This window comes from Abramis brama, assembly GCF_963993115.1.
Source record: "Abramis brama genome assembly, chromosome: 17".
Lineage (NCBI taxonomy): Eukaryota > Metazoa > Chordata > Actinopteri > Cypriniformes > Leuciscidae > Abramis > Abramis brama.
Window position 1 is genome coordinate 30,548,722 of NC_139979.1, and position 26,251 is coordinate 30,574,972.

Genomic DNA, 26,251 nt, shown 5'->3' on the forward strand with positions numbered 1-26,251 from the left:
AAGCAATGTTAGTTCTCAGAAAGAGGGTTAACAATGACATATGCTGCAATTTATGCCATCTTTAACACAATACCTCTTTGGACTTTTTCTGTAACTCTTCAGCCTCTTTTTTCAATTTTGCCTTCTCATTCTCAAGATCAGCAATGGCTTTGCGCAAGTCATCTGCTTCTTTGTTACTGCTCAATCTTTGTATTTCCAATTTTTCAACAACAGTCAATTTCTCTTTGGTGGAAAGCTCGGTCTCATGAAGTCGGGCACTAATCTCATCTGCCTGCTTCTTGAATTTCTTGGCTTCCTTCTCAGCTCTAGTCTGTGCATCACTGAGCTGTGAAACCTGAAGTCTAAGTTTCTCTGCCTCAGCTGTTATCTCCAACTGTCTCCTGCGTTCAGCCTCCAAAGATTTTTGGAAGCCCTCAGTTTCTTCCTCAAGCCGTTGCTGCATCATTTGTTTGTCTTCAAGCAGCTTTTGGGCTTGCTCTTGAGCAAGGTCTTTCTGTCTCTGTAGCATTTCTGCCTCTGCTCTAAGTTTAGACGCCTCCTGAATAGCTTGCATCTTTTCTTTAAGCATCTTTTCAGCAAGTGCTCTTTGCTCTGCAAGGTCAGTCTCTGCAATATGTCTCATGCGAGCAGCCTCCTGGGCCTCAATGCTGAGCCTGGCAGCCTCCTCAGCAAGCTTTTTCATGTTCTCAGCCTCCTCAGCCAAGAATGTTTGAGTATTATCTTTGTCCTTCTGGATGAGACGCTGATTCTCCTCTTCGATTCTGAGCTTAAGTTTGATTAGCTCTTCCATTTGAATCTTGACTTTGAACAGTTCCTCCTCTACCTGAGCTTTCTGTTTAACAGCATCACCAACCTCGTCCTTCAGGCGATGAAGCTCATCATCCAGGAGAGTCTTCTGTTTGTCTGTCTCATCCAACCGCAGTTTCACTTTAGTGAGCTCTTGCTCAACCTGAGATTTCTGCTTAAGTGTCTGCTCTGCATGTTTCTTGTGCCTAGCCATCTCTTCATCAGCTAGCTGTTTTTGCTTCAGTGCTGCTGTCTCAGCCTGAGCTCGCTTTTCTGCCTCTAGCTCTGCCTCTTTTCTGAGCCTCTCAGCCTCTTCTTGGGCTTTGGCCTGATTGTTTGCCTCAACCTCGGCAGCCTGACGCTGACGCTCGGCATCTTCAGCTTGATGGCGGAGGAGGGCAGCCTCTTTCTCTGCCTTTTGTTTGGCCTTTTCTGCTTCTTGGGCAAGCTTTTTGGCTTTCTCAAACTCCTCCTTGAGCCTTTTATGTACCATGCTGTCCTCTTTCTGTTGAACAAGAACACTTTGAACTTGCTGTTCAGCTGTAATTGCTTTCTGAGCAGCCTCGTTGGCAGCATGTATTTGCCTCTCAGCTTCTTTATCAGCATCTTCTCTCTGCTTTCTGGCCTCATCTGCTTTCTTTTTGAGACGCTCCACTTCTTCTTGGGCAACTTGGCGCTGTCGAGCTGCCTCCTGTTCTGCGGCAGTAATCTTTTTCAGTTTTTCTTCAGCCTCCCTTCTTCTGTTTTCTTCTTCAAGGGCAAGCTTACGTAGCTTCTCTGCTTCCTCTTCAGCTCGTAGTTTGCTTTGGTGTGTTTCCTCAGCAATATTCTTCAGCTTATTCAGTTCAAGCTCCAAATCAAGCTTGCCAGATGAAGCCTTCTCAAAATTAAGTTTCAAGATACGAATCTCCTCTTCAACTATTCTTTTCTGTTTAAGAGTGTCATCCACAATTGATTTCTGTCTTTCTAATTCCATTTCAGAGGATTTCTTGAGCTGGTCGATCTTCTGCTCAATGTCTTGCTTGTGCTGGCTTGCCTGATCTTCAAGAGCCTTTCTCTGGTAAGCCTCAACCTCAGCATTCCTTCTCAAGCGTTCATTTTCAGCCTCCTTTTCTTTAAGAGCTATCTCTGCTTCAGTCTTCAAGCGAGTGGCCTCATTAATGGCAGTAAGCTTCTCTTTGAGAATTCTCTCTGCTTCTGCTCTCTGCCTTGCAGCTTCCTCCTCAGCCACTTGCCTCTGCCTCTTTGCCTCTTCAGCAATGGCACGGAGCTTGGCTGCTTCATCTGCAAGATCCCTCAGTTTACCAGCTTCAGCTTCCAAGAGTTGTTTACTCTTTTCAGTGGTAGACATGCTATCCTTTTCAGCCTTAGATTTCAGCTGCAAAAGTATGTCCATTTCACTTCTAACTTTGGAAAGCTCATCTTCAAGCTGCTTCCGTTGCTGCTCTGCAGCATTGACCTCATTCTTAAGACGGTACAGTTCATCATCAAGCAGAGATCTCTGTTGCTCGGCATGATCAAAATCAGCTTTCAAGCGGATCAGCTCATGCTCTGCTGAAAGCTTCTGTTGTGCTGTGCTCTCTGCCATCTTCCTCTGCCGCTCAAGTTCTTGCTCAGCCATGTCTTTCTGTTTCAGGGCAGACTCTTCAGCTTTGGCCCGTTTTTTGGCCTCGCGCTCAGCATCATCTTTCTGTTTTTCGGCCTCTTCCTGTGCAAGACTCTTTTTGTGGGCCTCTTCCTCTGCCTGGAGCCTTAGACGAAGGGCTTCATTGGCTTTTTGTCTCCATTTTTCAAGCTCGCACTCAGCCTCTTCCCTTGCCTTGTCTGCCTCTTCCTGTTGCTTTTTGAGGCGTTCTGCCTCCTCCTGCAGTTGAATGACAGTTCCGTGCTTTTCTCGGAGTGACTCCTCGAGTTTGGATGTCTTCTCGACAAAGGACATGCGCTTGCTCTGCAGCTCAGCAGTGGCACTTTTCTGAGCTACCTCTTGAGCGACCTTGATTTGTCGTTCTTTCTCAATCTCAGCCTGCTTCATGTGTCTCTCTGCCTCCTCAGCCTGCCTCTTGAACTTCTCAAGGTCATCCAGGGCTTTCTGCTTCTGCCTGGCAGCCTCTTTCTCTGCTTCAGACTTCAGCTTTAACTCTTCCTCCGCCATCCGCTTCTTCTGGGTCTCCTCATTAACCTGCTTACGAAGTTTCTCAGCCTCCTCCTGAGCAACTTTGCGAAGTCTCTCTGCCTCTGCAGCCTTGTCTCTAAGTTGCCTCACCTCGTCCTCTGCAGTGGACTTCTGCTTTACTGTAGTTTCCAACTGAAGTCTTATGATGTGGATCTCTTGCTCTATTTTGGACCGGCTTTGCAGAGCCTCCTCCACTTGTTGACTCTTTGATTTGATCTGTTGTTCAGAGAGGTTTTTGAGCTCATGCAGCTCCAGCTGGATGTTCTGCTTTTGCCTTTCAGCATCCACAGCAACAATCTCTCGTTTGCTAACCTCCTCTTGCATCATGAGCTTGAGCTCCTGTGCCTCTTTCTCCGCTTTGGCAATGGCCTTGGCATGAGCTTCAGCTAGCTGCTTCTGTTTCTCTAACTCTGCCTGCATTTCAGCCATTTTTTTCCTCTCTTCTGCTTTAAGTTTCTCAGCAGCTTTCTGTATTAGTGGAAGTAAATGGTAAAGAAAATTATGATCAGGATCAAGCATGACAGGGTGTTAAAAGATTTAGTTTACCAAAAAATGAAAATGCTGTCATCATTTATTAGCTCTTTTATTCCAAACCTGTGTGACTTTCTATTATATTATTATTATTATTATATTATTACTTTCCTCCATGGAACACAAAAGGTGATTTTTTTTTTAAGAATATCTTGGCCACTCAAAAGTATCATAATAGTGGCCCATGTGACTTGCATTATATTCTAAGTCTTCTGAAGCTATTATATACGTATATCTTCAGAAAACTTTGAAAACAGCACAGAAGTTGTATGGACGACTGTCATCGTGCTTTGTCACTTTTGAAGTTTGAAAACTTCAAATCCCATTCCTTGTGGCAAAAAAAAAAAAAAATCATTATCGAAAAGTCTCCTTTTTGTTCCATGGAAGCAAGAAAGACGTGGTTTGCAATAACAAAATATCATTTGAACAAATGATGACAGAATTTTTCATTATTTCAGTGAACTAATTCTTTTAGTGTTAAGGTTTTTTGTTTAGCTCAAAAGAAAGACAGGTTTAGATGCAAACATGACAAATGGGGTTAAAATAAATTAACAGTCAAATATGATATAATTAATGTATGGAGACACAAGACATTGCTTTAAAACACTACACTCTCATGACATGCTATGGTAGCACTCTGAAAACTATTTACTGCATTCCAGTTAAACAAAGTGATTCAAGAAAAAACTGTCTAATGGTATGCAATCAATATGCTGTTGTTATAAACTAGATGACTGGATGAAAACTGAGCACACAATTAATACAGCTTTAAGAGTGTTAACAAAAAAGCCTGACTTTCTAAAGGTATATCATCATTAAGGTATCTTGATTTGGTGGCCAGACCAAATGGTGAGATGAACAGAACAACTAAATACCAATAGTGCAAGCAAGTACTCCACTGTTAGCAATGGAAAGTAAGTTATAGATGTTAAAAGCAATGATTCAGGCAGACAAGCAGGTCCAGATCCACAGATAAAGAGCAGAGGTTAGTAAGAAAAGAAAAGAAAAAACATTTCAAATTACTTTGAAAAGTAAAAAAAGGGCAGTAGGAATCTGATTCTCAAATAAATTTACTTACACTGACTCCGTGAGAATTGCAATAGCTAAGAGAATATACAGTGGTCAACATTTGAAGTGGATCAAAAAAGTTCATCAAAGTTGTCCTAAGACAAGAACGGGTATTGTTCAAAATTCATGTATAACTTTGATTAAAGGTTTTGCTCCACATCAAATTTTGACTACTGTAGCTATGAGAATCAGAAAACTACAATGAACAAAAGTACAATAACATTTACAGAGAAAGGCTAAATCATATAAGCTTGATGGGAGGAAATTCAGAAGATTCATGAAGAGGAATATTGGAATATGGGTATGAAATTACTAGAGCGTAGTGAAAAGTTTTACCTCTTTAGAGCCCAAAAAAGTTCAAGCAATCATCAAGACAAAGCACTGGCAAGCAGTTAGGAAAAGCAAAGAAACCAAAGGTTAGGGTTTGAAAGACATACATTAGAGAGAAAAGCATATCGGAAAAGTCGGCCTCATACTACTTGCTTTCCCTAGTGTGTATCAGACACTGTCTGACATTCAAATATAACATACTCTGCTCTGTTAAAATATGTAAAAATACCTAAACAGCTGCTGGTAATTGTTGGAGCTTTACATTAAAAAAAAAAATTAAAAAAAAATGTATCTGCAAATTAATCATAAGCTTTTCTAACTTTTTGTAAAAGAAATGTGTACAGATAATGTCCTTGAAAGCTAATGCGATTCTTAATGCTTGCTTTTTTTAGCAAGGCATAATTTGGACAGGACAAATTTATTCTACCTGTAACTTACTTCTGTTTGTCACATACAGCTTTTGTTTCCAAAATGACAGAATAAATGTCGAGTCACCCATACATTAAATATATCTAGATGATTTTTTAATGAGTGGTTGGTTGAGTTGGTTAATATTAGTGTGTTGAGTTAGTCTGGTGTGAATGGGGTCCCTTGGTGTCACGCACCTCCTCGTCCTCCAAGCGCCGCTGCGAGTCTGTGATGAACTTGATGTACTGACTGGTCAGCGTCATCAGTTCACTATAGCGAGTTCTCAGAGTTACATACTATGGTGAAAAAGATAAAGCATTTTGATCATTCAGATGATATCAGTAGGTAGGCTGTACTACTTTACAAGATAACATAATTGCATATTTAAAATGATAAAACACCATCTATGCAAACATGAGTAATCAAATAATGCAAATGTATGAATTAGAATGAACTGATCTATGAGCGTTTTCCAACCTCTTGAATTATGTTATCAGAGGCTGACTCCATCTTGGTTTTCTTCAAAGGAGAAGTCAGAGGTTCTACCTGAGCTTTGTAGGCAACCAATTGTAGTTCATAATCCTAAAAAATAAAAAAATAAAAAAGATTGTACCACTCCAACAACAAAAACCAAAATCTATACTTTTCAGCATCATTACTCCAGTCTTCAGAGTCACATGATCCTTCAGAAATCATTTTAATATGCTGATTTGCATAACACTTCCTTTAGTGTGTTGAAAACAGTTGTGCTGCTTCATATTTTTGTGGAAACAGTGACACAGTATAATGGAATGATTTCTGAAGGATGCTGATGAGGAGTAATGATGCTGAAATTTCAGCTTTGATCACAGGAATAAATTACATTTTAAAATATATTCAAATAGAAAACGGTAATGATATTTTCACAATAACATTGTTTTTCCTGTATTCAAATAAATGCAGCCTTTGTAAGCACAAGATACTTCTTCTTGTACATACACACATCTCTATAACTCTCTCTTACCTTGATCGTGTCAATGTAAGCTTTGGCATATTTCTGACACTCATCAACTTTCTCTTTGTTTTTCTCAATCTCTTCAAGCAGTTTCTGTGAGGGGAAAAAGTCAGCATATTATACTTCTACCTTTTAAATACGCTAACAAAAAGCTATTCGAGAAATCTATTTATTGCAATGTGTATCAGAGAACTAATGCACAGAAATTAATACTCCAGCAGTTTCTCTTCTGAGAATTTTTCACAAATTATTGATCTTGTTCCATATTTCACACTATTCAAATCTTGTTCAAATTTCAAGATGCCACACTGTACATTTGTAAACACTGCATCATTTGCATATTTATGAGGTTAATATCACTGAGGTAAATGCAAAAGAGCATGTGACCTATTTCAATACCTGCTTGTCCATCTGAGGAAATGATGACACTTAGGCTAACTCTCTGAAACATACTACAAAAATAATAGTCTGTTCGTCGCCTCAGTAAATGCATTTGATGTCACTGGCCATTGCTATTTTTAGTTTCACTTAGACATTGAAACTAAACACAGCAGATGTTTATGATGTGACTGCAACTGTACAAAGCAAATCAATATCTAATGAGGTAAGGTGAGGCTGGTAATGATTTTTTTTTTTTTTAAAGGCACAGTACTTTATGTAAATTTCGCAGATAGAGGTCACTTATTCAATACAATAACAAAGCGTGGAATCATGGGAGGTGTTGTATTCACCTCCACAGCCAGTGGAAATATCCGACGGGACTCGGATAGGCAGAAACCATGTTCATGGGTGAGCTAATGTAGTGAAGTTTTACTAACATTACTGTGGTATGAAGACCAGGGCGGAGCCGAGAGCCGTGGGAAGCGAATGCTAACGAGAGACACTGGTCTGGAGTCTCACGGAGGAGCTTCGGAAGGATACAAGAAAGAATGACTACAGTGAAGGACGAGTGAGGACCTGGGACAATTTACGTTGCTGTTTTTAATCATGCTTATATGCTGAAGTCGGCCACTGTCGCTCCTTTCATTTTGTTGTTTATGCATATTTTATAATTAAAGTTACGTTGAATGTCCGCCTCCTTTTTCCCTGAACTTGGAAAGTTACAGTTACGTTTTAACACTTAAATAATCATATAATGCTAAAAATACATTTGAGTGTGTTGAAAGTTATGTTATAACGTTACTATGCACGTTCGCTCAGTGGATGCTATGAGACTCTTGTTGCACTAGATCGATATTAGAATATCAATAATTAATAAAAGCTGGATGACTTGTGTTGCTAAATGGCATGTAATTCATTTTAAACCATTGTATGGTGGAGAAAATGCCGTATTACTGTAACTACAAATAAAGCTCTTTCTGATTATGATATGTAAGCCACAAAATAGTGTTGTCTGATTTACTTTTTGGGTACAAAGATGTTACTCGCGGTATATAAAGAAAACAACAGGTTCAAACAATAAGACTAACCGTGTTGAGCTATATAGCAATGATTCGTTTTCTGTCGATAAATGTATCAAAACAATTACTCACCTGTCTAATAAAACACATAATATATTAAAGTGTCTTTGGTGTTTCCGCGGTTTCTATGGAAGTAAAACCAGAAATCGAGGGTAACGTGGCTATGACGTCATTGACAGGCGGTGCAATGACACGGGACGTTACGCTGATTAAAATCGCGGATTTAAACATTTGAACATTAAACGTTGGAAACATTTGGGATAATGTAAATACACAAGTCAGCTAAATATATACCGCTGTTCTAGTGGTTTTTGGATATTTTAATCCAAAAATCTTACATATTGTGCCTTTTTTTAATACTGTATACCACAAACTGTGATAACCCACTATAAAACTCTAAACAAGTGTGAAGCATTGCTTAACCCAGTGTTAAATCTGGCTGTTACCCGAGGTTTAAAGAGAGCAGTTTGAAAGGCCCTTTACAGAAAGCTTGTGTCATTCAGTACCTTCTCCTGTGCCAGTTGTTCTTTTAGTGTCTTGCTGTCAGTAATAGGCACTGCCTGGATCTTCTCCTGCCGCTGTTTGGCGTCTGCGATCCAGCGGATGAGCCAGTCGTAGCTCTCCCTGTAGTAGCCCTGCTGCCGGCCAAGCTGCTCCAGCTCGCGATGACGCAGGTCGATCTGGGCGAAGACGGCGCGCCAGCGGTCCTGAAGGCTGCCCAGGAGCTGTCTGTAGTGGTCCAGCTCCACGTCCCGTTCAGTGTGAATCCGAGACATCTGCTGGCTGACCGATGTGGCCTTGGCCAGCTCACCCTCCATTTCATCAAACACGGGCCGCTGGGTTTCTGCCTCCACGCGCATTTTCTGAACATACAAGAACAAGTTGACTTAATAAAATTAACGTAACTACAATGTACATACAGTATATAAGCTTTTTCATGAAAATAACCAATTAAATCCCAACATTTGGCAAAAAGTCTTGACTCAAACAATAATCCACCCAAAAATGAAAATGCTGTCATATTTAATCACCATCTTGTCTTTCCAAACCTGTATTTTGAAGAATGTTGGTAACCAAACAGTTTCGGTTCCAATTGACTTCCGCTGTATTTTTTGGTCTAAATAATGGAAGTCACTAAGAAATATTAGGGTACCAACAATTTTTAAAATAACTTCTTTAATTTTCCAAGATCATACAGGTTTGTAACGACATGAGGGTGGGTAAATGAGAGAATTTTCATTTTTGGGTGTATAACTCAGTTGTTTTTTTCCTTGTTAAAATATTTTCTTGTTTCCAGTTTAATTTGCAGAGTCATCTCTAAAGTAAGTCATTTGAAAGTTGATTTTCCCCATAAAGTGCAACACTGTGGCTCTTCAAATCATAATCTGTTGGTTTGAGAATCAGTCCAACACATGACTATATGTTTGCTCAAACAATGGCAGATTGGGAAACCTGTTTGAACACAGGCATTATTTTTGCTATTCAGTTAGGTGCCAAAGACTAGGTCCACTAAACTAAATCCTGATCCTATTTTAGACAATTAAACTTTTTTCTTTTCATATATCTAGATCAGCAGTTCTACATCAAGGGTTCGGGACCCGCTAGGTAGCCTCAGCAAACTTCCAAAGTGACTTAATGACTTACTTGATTCAAAATAAGACAAAACAAGCATTATAATATCTAAAACGAAATCGATATACTTCTATAATATTTTTAATTCACCCCCTCAACAACTATAAAATCGGGACAATAATTTTAAAGTGTGATTTCTAAAGCTAAGAAATGTAAATAAATACAATATTTAAATTCCCTGATGAATAAACATTTTGTAGTGATTCCAAGCTCTAAAATATTTGGGTAGAAAATAGTAAAAACTTATTCTTATTCTTACTTATCCAGTAAATCACAAACAACTGGAAACATCATGTAAATTGATTGGTTAAAAAAAGAGGGATCCTTGAAGAACATTCAGCTCTTAAAACTTTTGGAATCCTGAAATTTAATCTACGGAAACTAGGATTGTCATTCCTCCGAATTTTGGAGTTGACAGGAGTCACAAAGGTTGAGCACCACTCATCTGCATCACTGTATATATTAGATAAATAGTACAAGATTTACCAAGTGTCATATAAAACAAAGGGTCAGTCATTGAACACTAAATATTTCATCCCATGTTACCTTGAGCTCGGAACAGTAGTTCTCCACCTCCTGGACGTTTGTAGGAACCGTGTGAACCTCACGCAGGCGATTCTCATATAGCTTCACGACATTTTCTGCCCCTTGTGTGTTCCGGATCACAACTTCTATTGTCTTAAGCCTACAAAGGAAAGAGATGCCATGATCTAATCTTATGCCTAATCAAATTAGTACATTATAATACACTACCGGTCAAAAATGTGAAATAATTAAGACTCTTCTGCTCACCAAGGCTGCATTTTATTTGATTGATTTGAATATGCAGTAATATATTTTAATATGTAATTTATTCCCATGAATTTTCAGCATCATTACTACAGTCTTCAGTATCACATGATCCTTCAGAAATCACTCTAATATGATGTTTTGCTACTCAAGAAACAATTCTTAGTATCATCAATGTTGAAAACAGTTTTTGCATAAGATTAATCTTAATTCTTTCAGATATTTGACAGGTAGTGTACACACTAGTTAATTAGAGACAGAACATGAATGGAAAGCAGCATTCTTGAGACTAGTATTCTGAACAATGGACATGTTGTGCAACGACAAATACTGCTTATGTGAGAGTGGTCCTTACTTCTGCAGGTACACTGAGGACAGGGTGTAGGTTTGGTCCATCTTCTGCAGGGTGATGTCCAGCTCTGAGCGCAGGACGGGGGTGCTGGACTGCTCCGGGGACGCCAGGACCTCCTCAGCTTTCTGGGACACTTTATCCAGGTTCGTCTTAATACCTTCCAACTCCACGTGCACTTTCTGTTTGAGCCAGAAACAGAAACTCTCAGAAGATCTGATCCATTTTGTTAAATATGACAAAGATCATGGTCCGAGTCATATTTCACACCATTATCAAGAAAATAATTTGGAAGTGTATATATATAAAAAAATTAAAAAAAATTCAGGAGAAAAAATCTCATTCTCATTACTCTCATATACCTCATATTGTTTTAATATTTGTTGTTCTGTCTTTAATTTATTCTGCAGTATGGTAATACGATTTGTCGTTTAAAATAATAATAAATGAGCTACAAAACATCTGGATGCATTACAATAAGAATCAAATAAGACGGTCGTACCTTCTGTTCTGCAGTCTTCTGAATGCAGTCTTTGTGCGGGTCTTTACCCGCGGGTTGTCGGATACGAGCCACTGTGCGAGACTCACAATCTTCGATCTGCAGGCGCAGGTTTTTGATTTGGGTGATGTACGACTTGCTTGTGGATTCATCCTGCTCACCTGTGAAGATAAAAGATTTGTTATTTCTGTTTTCTAAATAAACAACAGTTTATCTCTCCCTTTATTTGTGCACTGCAGCCAACATTCATGTCACACACATTCCTTCCGTGTTAGTGGTACAAATGGCATTCCGAAATCAAAAGAAAAGAAACTATATATAATACTATGCATGAAGAAGATGAAGCCTATTTCAGGCACTATTACAGCTTATGACAGTAAAATATATTATTAAATAAATATTGTTGTATTAATATTTTTGTATTTAAATCATCACAAATTTAAAAGTACAAAAAAATGGTGTAAATTGTGTACATGTGTAATTTAAAAATATATATATTTATATATATATGGTTAACTAGCATGAAAACTTATAAAATATAATATAAATATAAGCAAAATATAATTTTGTATTTCGGTAACTTTAGTTTAGGGTCCAATTCTCACTATTAACTAGTTGCTTATTAGCATGCATATTACTAATTTATTGGCTGTTTATTATACTTATAAAGCACATATTAATGCCTTGTTCTGCATGACCGTATTCTACATCCCTTAATCCACCCAATACCTCAACTTAACAACTACCTTATTAACTATTAATAAGCAGTAATTATGAGTTTATTGAGGCAAAAGTTACAATTAATAGTTAGTCAATAGTGAGAATTGGATCCTAATCTAAAGTGTGACCCTTATTTCTTAATGTTAAATGCTATTTACACTAAGTGCAAATATATATAGATGCTATTTACACTAAGTGAAAATAGCAGTGTTTTCTTTGCACTAAGTGTAAATAGTTGTTAGGTGCTATTTATACTTAGTGCAAATAGTGGCAGATACTATTTGCACCACAATGTATTGTATTATGAAACAGTATTTATTCAGTGTACATGGTTATATTTATTAAAAGCATAAATGGATGCTGCCTTATTAGGACAATACCCCTACCTATAACCCTACAGATAAACACTTTATTTCCACTATTAAATATCCGTTAGGCACTTTATTTCCACTTTTCGAATATTTTCTTCATTTTTATTTAAAATAAACGCCTCTCTGAGCTGATATGGAAAAAATAGGTGCATATATGGGAAAAAGGTGGATTCTTTTGCAATTTTCTCTGGCTCAATCATACAATGTGGGCGGAGTAAGAGTAAATAGCCTCTGCCAACAAGCACAAAACCTCTTTTGCCGTTAAAAAAAAACTACTGTCAGGATTTACTAAAGACACACAGTGAAAAATTAGCACTGAAAAGGTGTCGACAGTTATTTTTGCAGCTGACCTTAATGCACATGCATTTGTAGGAGTTTCCATTTCAAAAGTAGGAGAGTATTTAAATGAATCTTGCAAGGTGATTTACTAAGGTTTGCGCTTGTCAATTTATTGGCATTTGCGCCTTTATTTGCCATCCAAGAAAAGCATATCTTAAACCAGACGCTAATTTTCGCTGCTCTTGGTAGATTGTGTTGGTCATTATGGAAATGATCCGGCTGGATCTGTGTTCTTTAATTTGCGGGTCGTCAGAAGATCACAAGCAGAACTTTCCGCTCACATCGGCGCTTTTTTAGGATTGCACTCTCATGCTAATTTGCCCTCTTTTAGTAAATCCATCCCTCTGTTTCATTATTTTGATTTTAGGATTCCATGTTGGAAATCCATCACGTTTCATTGGATTCCCCTTATTACATGTCATCTAAACTACAAATATATGAACAATACAGAGTCAGAAATTCATCTTTTGACCAGTGTACGTTTTTTCCTCTGTATTATGCTACTATATTGAGTTTTTAACACATGCACACTCTGTAGAGATGCGCAGTTAGCTAAACCACAGGAACGAAACAATGACAAAAGCTGACACAACACGTTTTTCATTAATAAAGCAGCTCATCCATGATAACCAAACTCTGCTCATGACTGTCAGCAGGAGCACAAGACTCACCCTGTGCTCTGACAGCGGCTCCTGTAACGTGAATTTAACAGTTACCCAACATCCGTGAAAATATCACCCTCATTTTTCAAAAGTGTTTGGTGGTGCACATTGGGCTTTGTCAGGGGCTTCATGTTTATTGCGAGGTGAAGTGTGTACCTTTCTCCAGGGTGCGGAGCAGTTTGTCGAAATACTGTGTGGTCTCCTTATAGTCCCTTTCGATCTGCACGTTGTCATTTGAATCGAAAATCTTTGAGTCCTGGCTGTCTTTGAGAAAGTCCTGATAGTGCAGCTGAAGGTTCCTCAAGATCAGCTGGTACTCGTCTGACTTCATCGTCTTGAACTGAAACATAAGTGGACAAACATATAAACCCTTAGCTTCTTTCAAATTCAAAATGGTTATATTTGCATCTTTCCCGTGATTAATGCTGCGACGGGATAACAATAATCTTCATTTTGTCTTTTGTCTAAAACTGAGATGTTAAAACAGTCAAATGACGACTTCTCTTCTCTTTAATTTGTTTAGGAGGGCCCTTGAAGGCCTGTTATTCAATAAAGCAATTCTCCTTGTTTAGTTTCCTAAATATAACTCAGTGGATCTCCAACTGAAAAAAAAATCAAGTTAAGGAGTTAGAGGTAAATATCCCATCTTGTTGACTGTAGAACTATGGCTGGGAGATTTACACGTAGACATGATGAACCGGTAGAGACTTTAGATTCGCGTTTACATGCTGTGCCGTAACGAAAGCTAATCATTTGAATGCCTTGTGGTTTAAAAAACAAGTGATTTTGTTCAAGTGCAATAAAGTTGACATCAAATCCTGCAAGACTAATTTGCCACTGGTTTCCTTTTTTTTTCTTCAATTTATGAGTAAAATAAGGTCTGTGTTAAACAACTTGATGATACTTGAACATTTTGTTCAATAACGTAAACTGCAAACACTCACACCTCAAACGTTCTAGTTACTTAATAGAAACATGCATTAACTAAAAAAATAATAATAACAGCTTCGCGTTTTCAATATGGGTGTGTAATTCACATCATTTAGTAATTTAATTGTAAAAACTATTTAAAGCAAAAATTACAACATTGTGATAAAATTACTAATATCGTAATATAAGATTCTGATGTGAGCACACATCGTTTCTTTTCCATTTGCTAGAGGAAAATATCCAGCCAGTACATTAACTAAGTTTCACAAATACATTTCATCATCCTTTATTTGGCTCAAACATCAAGACGTGACTAAATGACATAAATAAAGCAGAGAACAGACCATAGTGATGTTCCATGAGCGGATGAGCTGGATGTCTTTCATCAGGTATTGCCAGGACAGCAGACTCCTGAGGTCAGCGTGTAGTTTCTGCCAGAGAACCAGTGTCTGCTGGTGACCAGACTCCAGACTGTGAGAAACATCAACATAACACTCACAAACATTAGTCAATGTGTTTTAGGTCACACTGTCCACTAAGAAAAGAGAAATGTACAGGAGCTGTTCTAAATTTAGTGAGCTGCCAAACTAGACAGCATTTTTAGGCATCAGAGGAACACTCACAATACGATGAATAGTAGGAATCAAATGTATGCATCCTTATGAGATACCTATTTTTCGAAAGGCAAGGGTTAACAAACTTCTTTTAACAGCTGAACCTCTTTGGCGCAAAAGATTTACTCGAAGTACACTATTTATTATTTGATAAAAAATACAACAACAAAAAAAACAGTAATATTGTGAAATATTATTACAATTTAAAATAGCCGTTTTCTATGTGAATATATAGTAAAGTGTAAATTATTCCTGTGATCAAAGCTGAATTTTCAGTAATAATGAATGTTTTTTGAGCATCAAATCCTCATATTAGAATGATTTCTGAAGGATCATGTGACACTGAAGGCTGGAGTAATGATGCTGAAAATTCAGCTTTGATCACAGGAATAAATTACACTTTAAAATATATTAAAATAGAAAATATTTATTTTAAATTGTCATAATATGTAACAATATTACTGTTTTTTTTTTTTAATCAAATAAATGCATCCCTGGTGAGCAGAAGAGACTTATTTTAAAAGCATTAAAAATCTTACCGATCCAAAACTTTTGACTGGTAGTGCATCTCTCTGAGATTTCAAATTAATATTTTTAATAACTGAATGATACATTCGCATGTTCATGGTTCTCTGATGACAGTTGATGGTCACATGACATGCAAGTAAACACACCTGGAGACACTGTCGACAGCGTCCTTGTTGACGGGCGGCACGAGGAAGCAGACGGACGGGACAACGGCCTCATTGCCCGAGCGGTGCAGAATCTTCCACTGGAAGGGCTGGGAGTTATTGATGAGCGCGCACTCGTCGCCCTTGTGCATCGTGATCTGTTACAGGAAACAGGGATTTAAGCATGCAGCACAAAACACCCGCTGAGTGTGTGTTAGCGCGAACGCGACTGTGTCTACCTCCATCTGTTTGAAGTCACACACGGCCTGGATGGGCAGTTTTCCTCTGACGGAGGTGGTGGGGTCCCGTGGCTTCAGCTGGATCACAGATTTGGCTCTCTTGTTCAGGCCGGCGATGTCAGTCTTAAACTCGTTCAGCTGCTCTCTTTCCTCCTGTGGTGAAACGCTATTACTTCAAAGCTTCTCAATTTGATTTCTTTCTTTCATTGTATACCGTTGTATACAAGAAATGTTGGCAACACTTTACAATAAGGTTTCATTTGTTATCATTAGTTAACTATATTAGTTAACATGAACTAACAATGAACAATACTTCTACAGGATTTAGTAATCTTAGTGTTAATCTCAACATTTACTAATACACTATTAAGATCAAATGCTGAATCTGTTAACATTAATGTGTGAACTAACATAAACATGAACAAGTTCATTAACTAACATGCACAAAGGTTAATAAATGCTGTAGAATACATTGCTCATTGTTAGTTCATGTGAGTTAATACAATGTTAACAAACGAGAAATAAAACACTACTTGATGTTGTCACATGATGACAATTCAAGTGAGTGTGTCTGCGTAGATGACTTTTAAGCAAATAAATCAGTGTCAGTGTTGCAATATTACAGTACATGATAAGATCTCTTTAGTAAATGTTTGCAGTAAAAAGATCACTACCAATAACTGTACACCTGCAAAACAAATACCAGCATTAGATTAGGGAACACTATTCACTAGATGCTTATTAGCATGCATATTACTAGCATATTGGCTGCTTATAAAGCATGTATTAATGCCTTATTCTGCATGACCATATTCTACATCCCTTAACCCTACCCAATACCTAAACTTTCTACAACTACCGTACTATCAATTAGCAGTAATTAGGAGTTTACTGAGGGGAAAACTCGTAGTTAATAGTGTTCCCTAATCTAAAGTGTTACCCTATAAGCCATCTACTAAAACTCACAACAGCATCTTGGAGTAAATCCTCCAAACGAGTGGAAGTGACGGTGCGGTCACACATGTACTTCTTCTTCATGGTCTCCTGCATCTTCTTCATCCTCTCCTCAGCATCTCTTACATCAGCAAAGAACTATTGGTAAAACAGACAAGGGAGTTAGAGAAAGAGAAGGATACTGCTTATACATGGTTGACCAGCAGAGATTTGCTGAGGTAAAGAACGTGGTTTCATTATATTGGACGGGCATTTGATGATGCCGTACCTGAAAGTACGCAGTGTTCTCTCTGAGATGAGTTTCAATGCAACAGCACACTTGAAGGATCCAGCTCCACTGGGTCTGCAGAGCTGCGGTGAAGGCCTGAAGATCACCAACACAACACACATGTAACACACACAACATACTGTACACTAGCGTCCAGATGTTTGGGGTCAGTACGTTTTTTTGTTGTTCCCTGCAGTCAATAATTATATCCCTTAAAACTCATCTTTGATAATAAAAATGACATATTTCTTCATGCCTTAAAATAGCTTAAATGTAACTTTACACCCTTGGTTCATTTAGTATACAAGAATTATATTAAAATTAGTCTCCGCCTCCACTTACTCACACCAGTTCAACTTTACTCAACTTTACACTGCACAATGGCATACTGGTTTAAGAGTGAAAGAGTGAAGAGTGAATTTTACAGGTTCGTCTACAAGTCGATGTATCAGAATGGTAATGCGTTTCTCTTTACAACGTCGGACACATAATGGTAATTGATATGATTGGCCTTTGGCTTGACTATGCTATCAAACAGCTAATGTGTTGCTAATACACTATGTTCCTGTTTGCAATCTCAGAGTCAGACCGTTTCCTTCTAAAAATCAGCTTCCTTAGAAACGCTTTTGTGAGACCGTCTTTGGTACACTGCAATTTTAAGTACTGAAGCATATTATAAATATGAATAAGATAAGAAGTGTAGTTCATGCCGTACCTCAACAGTCTTCTTGCCTGGATGGCCGTCTTTAATGAGTCTGTCTCCAGTGGTCTTGATGTCATTGACCTTCTTCTCCCTAAGTTCCAGTTCACGCATGAGTCCCTGGGGAATTAATTAGGCCATGAAGCAGCACTTCAAACTGTAAAATATTCTCCATTTACACGCCCAACTACAATAAGCAATAAGTCCTGGAACAACCCATTTCTCAACCAATCAAAGTCAAAAACCTCCCCTTAATCCTAACCCTAAACAAGTAAACGGGTTTATAAAAGGCTTTTATTAAGCTACACTTACTGAGTAGTTCTCTTTCTTTGCACCCATGTTGGTGTTGTGTTCACTCCAGTCGTAATTGATCTCCTCTTCCTCTTTGTCATTAAGCCACATCAGTTCCTTGGTGGCGGCACTGACAAAGTTATATAGATGGTCAAGATTTCTCATACGGGACTTGGAGGAGTTCTAGAGAGAAGAAGAATACAGCATATGCTTACATGGAAGTGCACCGGATTACTGATTTCTAATAGCTACTGATCAGAACACTCACCAGCAGTTTGTTGTACTGCAGATCCAGTTTGCCCAGATATTCTCTGTATGTGCCTTTACTAGCCGGCGAGAGTTGGTTCTGAAATATGCAAAGAGGTAGAGACGTCAGCGCTTTAAAGTTAATTAAAGACAAAATTGTACATTTGTTTAGTCCAGTTGCAAGTTACAACACACATTGTTTCAAAGCAGCTTTACAGTAAATCATGATATCAATGTTAATATCTTCTTGCCTTATAGTCGCATTTAGCAGATTAGAGCTGGGCGAAAAATAATTGCACAGCCATTATTTGCTATAAAGTATTGGCTATATATTGCTTTATGTGAATACACTGTAGATATACTTAACTTTTAATATATTTTTGTGTGATAATATAGTTTACATTTTGAGACGATATAAACAATTACGTGGCTCAGATTTGCTAGTATATATTGCTTTACAATACAATACAATATAATAAAATACTAATTTTATTTCTATAGCACATTTAAAACAACTGCCTTTGACCAAAGTGCTTACCAGCATAGATAATACAACAAAAGCAATTACACAGTCACACAAACAAAATTAAATCCTGTTCACTCAATCAGTTCTAAAAGCCGTTCTAAAAAGATACGACTTCATGAGAATACTGTGTGTATGCAGATGAAGTTGGACAAACTTATAAATTCAACTGTATATAAAGAGCTGTGTGATAATATAGTTTACATTTTGTGATGATATAAACAATCGAGCAGTTTAGATAGAGAGCCTAAGTCCCTCCCCTCCGCTTCCGGCTCATGGGACCTTATTTCGGAAAAAATATGTATGGTAGTCAATGGCGAGAGACAACTTATCTTTTTATTCCGTTTGAACTGTGCCCTGAATTACACATATGATGTTTGTCAATTTAAAAGATAATTATGAAAGTCAAGAAAGTCGCAGTTTGTCATAAAACAGAAGAGTAACATTTAGTTTTATGTGAAAATCGCTCAATGAACTACATCTCTCGTCTCGCACTATGTACGTCACCAACATCGTATGTGTGCAGTCTGGTACAAAACACTCAGGCATGACGGCGTAACGTTACGATTATAACGTAAGACTATAGAAACAGACAGACGTTAGCTTCAGTAAAGTTAGCTTCATTCATTGAAAGAAAAGGTATGACGTCACATGCGCCTTTTGGGTTTGTAGTCTTTGTAATTACGTATTTTCAGAGTCTTATACCTCAACAGTTTTACATCAAACTGTGACTTTCTTGACTTTAAAATTTATCTTTTAAATTGACAAACATCATATGTGTAATTCAGGGCACGATTCAAACGAGATCAAAATATTTGTTGTCTCTCGCCATTGACTACCATACAATATTTTTCCGAAATAAGGTCCCATGGTGGTCGACCGGAAGGGGAGGGACTTAGGCTCTCTATTAGCTATATAGCATATATACTTTCAATAGTTGCATAATTTGTTATTAACTCTGTCCCCACCATTGAGAGAAATTTCTGGCTTTCCGTGTTTTCACTGTTGCACTATGACACAAAACCTCAGGATCAAAACACAGGCGAAAAAGAAGCAGAAACAAGCGATAGCATATGTAAGCAGATGCATATGTAAAATAACACGATCATCAACATTAAACAGCATATAAATCAAAACTGCCTAATGTTACTGAATGAAATGTCGACCCAGGACGAGCTACAGGACCGTGACGCTTTGGGGGTGTTGATGGACTCAATCTACTCCATCTGTGTTTCGATCATCGTTCTAAATCCGATCAGGATGTAGTCTTCGACAAAAATGAATTTTTCTCAGCTTTTTGCTCAAACAGTTTTTTCTTTAATGCTGGCGATGGCTGACAATTAAAAAAAAATGCTTAGCGGGGAAAGAGTTAATAAACAATTCGTAAAAAAACCCTGCAAAAACAAGTACCTCATCTGCTCGTGCTCGCTCAATCTTAGCCTTGAAGTCCTCAATGGTTTGGTGAAGACCTCTGTGGCCGCCCAGATGAGACTCCACAGACGGAAGATCATCGCCCCACTCGGAGGAATCGATCCTGCGCTGGTTCTCCTCCACCCAGGCTAACAGGTCCTGTGCGTAGCGGAGAGTGACCTCATCCAGCTCGGGTCGCGCACGCGCCGTAGACCTCTGGGTCATGGTGACGTGAGTAGTAGTACTGACGCTGGACTTGAGCCTTAGATTGTAGTCACTGCGCAAGTTCACCAAGCGCTCGTGTAAGCGATAGACCCTGAGAAAAGAAAATCACAAGTCATTATTTTTCCTTGACTTAAAGAGGTTTAGCAGTGAGTCTGATTATACAAGCCCCAGGTTTCATAGACAAGGTATAAGCCTATTCCCTAAAATGCATGTTTGCGCTGTTTTACCTGAAAGCAACTTGAACAGGCATATCTTAAAATATGTCAGTGCCTCTGTGTCTCAAGATGCACACCAGTAATGTTTTTTAAGGCATGTTTATAAAAGACACTTAAATGTCCTAACTCAATTTAGGCCTAATCCTGGCTTAATCTAAGCCCTGTCTTTGAAGAAGGTTTTCCACTATAGTAGTGCTAAGAAACATCGGATGAACTCACCTGCGATATATCTGCTCCGCCTGCAGGTGGCGCCCATCTTTGAGAAGCTGAACGTCATTAAAGAGGAGACGGATCATGCCATCGGCTTTGTCCAGATCTCTCTCCACCTCTACTGTGTGCTGCGCTGGTTTCCCCGCATTCAGGAGACGAATATCCTGCGACAACAGAGACTCTATCATGCACAGTCACAGCCTTTACAGCAACTTCAAATTTGATCGAATAATAACAGTGTTTTAAAAAATTCAACAGATCTACGCTCTCACCGACTGCAGCAGAGACTCAGTCTGGTTGATTTGTTCCTCACACATGCCTGATTCCCTCTGCACTTTAATGACAATCTGTTGGAGACGTTCTAACCTGGAAATGATCAGAATTTGCATACGAATAATTACATCTTCTAAATTGATAGTTCTTGACCAGAATAAGCTGCAAATCGCAACCAGACGTTATGGCGAATAGTCAGAGGTCTGGTGTACACTGGACTATCACACATTCAACTGGAATTAAGGGATAGGATTTTCAATGCATACAAATATACATGTCAGAACATATTCTGTCTGTAAAACAATATTCGTTTTGAAACTAAAATAATACAAATGAGAATAATATGATAGGAAATTACTTCATCCAACCACTAAAAATAAGCTGGATGTGAGTTGGTTAAAAGTAATTAAGAAACTCACAGTTTTCCGCGACGAAGCAAATACTCTAACCGATAAGTGTCAGTCATAAAGGCCATTTTTTACAATCCAAGACTTTCTCCGAAATGCATAAAAACATGTTTTTCTTGTTATAATCCTGTCATGGGACTCGGACAGACCAAACCACAGCCAGGAAAAAGTTGTTGGTCAGCCATTCCACAGTCCAGTCCATAAAGGATCTGTGTGCTGCACATTACTCTTGTCCAGCAAGAAGCAACATTGTCTTGTGACAGGGGATGTGTCCTGTTTTAGATGATACTCCCTCTAGATGACTGATATCAATAACAGTTTCATATAATCTCATTTACTCCAGATCAAAATCGCAACATTCCTTTACATTCTCACTTACATTAAAAATCAGTAATCTTGCTATACTGCTTCACTTCACTGGGAAGTTTAAATGATTCGATTGCCAGAATGTCATAAATTATAACAATGTCTATAAGCCAAACCAAAATTTAAAGTGGTTTTGTTTAAAGTGTTACAACTAAACATAAATTATGTTCTCCATTCCCCATTGATTTGACAAGTTGTTTAAGGTTTCTTTCATCAAAATGGCTGTAATTTAGTTCTTTGACTGCCGTACCTTTAAGATGTCATTATGTAAATGATGATTGGCTAAGCACTTTGCATGTGGAAACACCCTTAAGTTCACACTGTCATTCATATGTAAACATACACAGTCATATGGTTAAGATAGTTTTAAATGAATAAACAATAAATATAGTGATGAAAATACAGACAAAAAGTGTTTGTAACATAATAGAGGAGCATGTTCATAGTTAATGTAATGAACGAAAAAAATAAATCACCAAGCTGATTAAAAGTCACTTAACAAAAAAAGATGAGTGAAGAGTAAAGAGTAAAGACAGAAGCTCTGTCTGCCAATGCCACTTTTTTAGATTTGATATTTAGTATCATGTGCAATGAAATTCAAAGTGCTGCTTAAGTATGTAAATATGTTTTGGGATCCGGTAGAAATGTATCATTCTCATGCAACTCTTATTAGTCTAGCACGTCCTTCATTGTGTGTTATAATGGCTGTTGTATGTCAGTTTCTGGACTGGTAGGCTGTTATATCCCAGTCAGCAACAGTCATTCCGTTACACACCCATTATATTCCCATATTCACAATGACCACGAGACAAAGCTACAACAAAACTAAGACGGCAGAGTGAGAGGTCTGTGTTTTGTTCCTCACCTCTCAAACTCGATTCTGAGCAGTCTCTCTCTCTCCAGAATGGCCACATGAAGACGTCCCCATTCCTTCTCAACATCAATGGGGTGATAACCAGGAGGGACCTTAACCTGACCAGCGTGAACCGCACTCTGTGGGAAATTTGCAGAACATTACATTAGGACATAAGTAACATATCGATAAACAGAGATTAAACACTTTCACATGATTCATTGGTCAACTAAATTTCACTTTATTTCGAGACATTCTACTAACTGTAAGCAACTCTGCAACTACATGTCAACTAACTCTCAGAGTATTAGTTGACTGTTAGGTTAGGGTTCGGGTTAGTAGAATAACTTGACATGTAGTTGGACAGTAACTTATAGTCAGTTGAATGTCTGTTGGGAGCATTAATATAAAGTGTTAGCAGATATTAAAAGACAGTCTACTAATACTCTAATGAGAGTTAGTTGACATGGAGTTGCAAAGTTACTTATAGTCTGTAGAATGTGTAATGTGGACTATTGAAACAAAGTGTTAACAATTATTTTGACATCTCATGTTACATGTTTAAATCTCCAAGACTAGCATTATGAATTGTGAAATCCTGTGCACAAACCTCAAAGGACTGGTAGAGGTGTTTGGAGCGGCTCTTGTCTGACTCTCTGGCGGGCAGCTCGGTTTCTTTATATTTCAGAAACTGACGCCATAGAATCTACAATATAACACCACAAGCAAATCAATAAACAAACACATAAAGAGCTTGCCACAGATGCTGGAATATTCATATAGTATAAATTGTGCAAGACACAGTTAGACCTTGATCACCCTAAGCAGGTCCATTTAAATGGTTCAGTAAGCATTTGTTAAAAGTGGCTTTGTTAAAAAATCTTTGTTATTCATCTGGCATGACTGAGGATTGTTTCTCAAAGCTGGTAATATAGGCTTGTTCCCTCAGACTAAGATGATATACCCATTACACAGCCGCCCCACCCTGAAGAGACAGAGCCATACAAACTCAAACAAAGACGTTCAAAGACTGAACGCCTGCTCTTCATGATGTGGTGTCATATGACATGACTCATGCACTTCAGAGAAGGATTTCTTCCAACAGGATAGAGTTCAACCCAGGTTACTGACAGTGTTTGCACTCTTAGACAAAAGGTTGAAAGTGGTTTAATATAGAACCCTAGGGCTCTTGACTTAATTTTAAAGAAGACTTTATGCCAAGGTTCTATACAAGGACAAATGTTGTAAATGATTGCATACTACTTTCAGGCTTAATGGTTATTTAATTATTATTCTAGTGATAAAATGTTTACAACCTGTTTAATTCATAAAACTGAAATGAAGTAAAACAAAATTAATTAATTAAAACTAACTACATAAAATGGTCCCATGATGAAAAAAAGGTTCTCTATATGAAGCACCTTACAGAACCCTTTCTTTTAAAACAGTGTGGGATTGAGGAGGCTATGGATGGATGGATGGATGGATATGAATAGATAGATAGATAGATAGATAGATAGATAGATAGATAGATAGATAGATAGATAGATAGATAGATAGATAGATAGATAGATAGATAGATAGATAGATAGATAGATAGATAGATACTAAATGCTACTAATACAACTAGACACACCCTAATTTTCATAACTGAGGCACAAACAAATTGAAATATCATGGAAAAAAATGTTTTGCATAAATAATGAATAAAATGAAACTATGAAATGTCACATAAATAAATTACTTCCCCATAAAGCTACTTTCACACTAATTAAAAATGTAGTAAAGTTAGTGGAATCCCTAATTTAATCGTTCATTACTAAAGTTAGTTAGTTCTCAACACTGGTTTTGTATTCTCTTTACGTGACCCTAAACAAGTCACTCTCCCTGCTGAAGAGACTAGCTTAGACCAGTGTAAATTCATATGATGGTCAAGACTCGTTTATCATATTTAGTGCTGCATTGGTGCTGGTCTAAATATTAGCAGCAAAACCTCAATCACTTTCTGGTTGACCAAGGAAAGTAATTCTTGCTGGTTAAACCAGTTAAGAATGGTGTCCAGAATGCAGATCACAACATATGCTGGTGACCGAGCTGATCTTTTAACCCAGGTAATTCTACAGAACACCCAGACAATGTGGATCTCACAAGAGATAATGAAGACTGCAATTCATTCCATAACTAGATAGTAACTAGTAGCAACCCAGACCACACAACAGCAGACTTTATATTAGCGTTCCTCACCTCAATCTCCTCATAGCTGCTGGGAAACTTCCTCTCCTCAAAGATGGTAATGTGATGTCTGATCCATTGGTATAGAACGGTGATCAGCTCGTAGTATTCCTGCCAGCGCAGCTCCAGCTCCTGCAAGCGGGAGGAAAAACACACGGGAACTATTCAGGGGAGAACAGGAACGCTCTTTTGCCCCTGTGCTAAGTCAATTATCACATTCACTCAATTAGGAGTCAACAAGCGTAGCCTTGTCTGATAGCAGCATATGAAGGGAGGGAGGAATCAAAGGAGCAAAATAGCTGATCCTGATAGGTTGATTGATAGTCTGTGACACAGCTCACACTGATCATTTAATTCTCTTCCTCATGATAGATTCTGATGGTGTGAAGGAGGAATCAAATAAATTGCATTTGACAGCAACTGGATCCAAATCCAGATGATAACAAGTATATTACCTCTTGAAGTTTACAGTATATTTCCTAAACCTTCAATCTATATTAATGGCCAGTACACATTGTACAATTTTGGGCTGTCCCAGACGAAAGATGACCAACCGATTTCTGTAGTCATGGCTCGTAAAGGTGGTCCTACGTCGTACAGTAAGAGAGGTTCAAAGACGACCCAAAGATAGCACTGCTACTTGGGCGGAGTGATTTGCTCGCAGCAGCTGAGAAGCCCCGTGGTGAGGAGCAGAGTTCGCTCAGAGTTGGAGTAAATCACTCCGCAGAAGTAGCAGTGCTTCGCCTTCTGAGAATATAGTTCCCAGTATGTATACGGTTAGAAGATGGCTGTGTCTCATGTGACCTTGTTATTCGTACACGCTGTGACTATACAAATCACAACATGTAAATAGGAAAACGTTGGCGTTATTTTGTCACTTATTGGGAGCAGTATGCTAGCTGGAGCCATTTACCTCCAGTCTTTGTGCTAAGCTAGGCTAGCGGTGGGTGCGTCAGACAGAGTTACGGCACGCATGGAGATGAGAAGGGTATGTATGGACTTATCTAACTCTGGGGGATACGGTGAATAAGCTAAAGTCACAAAAAGTTGGCGTGTTCCTTTAAAACTAAAGGCTGACATCTGGTTCCACCAAGAACCTTTAACATCCACGGAACCTTGTCATTGCACAAAAGGTTCTTTATAGTGGAAAAGGGTTTTTTCGATTTTTTTTTAAAAAGTTCTTCACACTAAGAAAAAATGGTTCTTTTCATCTGATCACTGAAAGATTCATACAATATAATATGAATGTTATAAAATATAATAATCATACAATTACGGTTATTCTATGGCACTGCTGTGAAAACAAAGACTTGGAATATAGTGATGTGGACAGTTTTTGGAGAACCTCTCGTCATGCTGATGCTATTTAGCAGTAGCGTGGGAATGGGCAAGGGCAGGAAGCCTTAAGAAACCTCATTCATAAAAATGCATCATTAGTTTTATTAGATTTGGTTCGACTGCATATTAACTGGACTATGTGCTGACAGCCTATGTCTGGAACTGGTTTGTTAAG

General features: G+C 38.2%; 1 protein-coding gene across 1 annotated transcript in view; it reads right to left on the bottom strand.

Annotated features, from left to right (window-relative positions):
* Positions 1-26,251, bottom strand: part of plecb (plectin b) — an 80,122-nt gene that overhangs the window by 8,506 nt on the left and 45,365 nt on the right. The window contains 24 exon segments of the mRNA XM_084089580.1: positions 74-3,427; positions 5,494-5,592; positions 5,774-5,878; positions 6,300-6,383; positions 8,257-8,613; positions 9,929-10,067; positions 10,527-10,702; positions 11,023-11,180; positions 13,121-13,141; positions 13,268-13,451; positions 14,386-14,512; positions 15,330-15,484; positions 15,566-15,718; positions 16,532-16,657; positions 16,788-16,883; positions 17,503-17,607; positions 17,800-17,961; positions 18,047-18,124; positions 19,958-20,273; positions 20,617-20,771; positions 20,880-20,973; positions 22,519-22,646; positions 23,117-23,212; positions 24,751-24,870. Of these exon segments, the coding sequence (XP_083945706.1) occupies positions 74-3,427; positions 5,494-5,592; positions 5,774-5,878; positions 6,300-6,383; positions 8,257-8,613; positions 9,929-10,067; positions 10,527-10,702; positions 11,023-11,180; positions 13,121-13,141; positions 13,268-13,451; positions 14,386-14,512; positions 15,330-15,484; positions 15,566-15,718; positions 16,532-16,657; positions 16,788-16,883; positions 17,503-17,607; positions 17,800-17,961; positions 18,047-18,124; positions 19,958-20,273; positions 20,617-20,771; positions 20,880-20,973; positions 22,519-22,646; positions 23,117-23,212; positions 24,751-24,870 (6,588 nt within the window).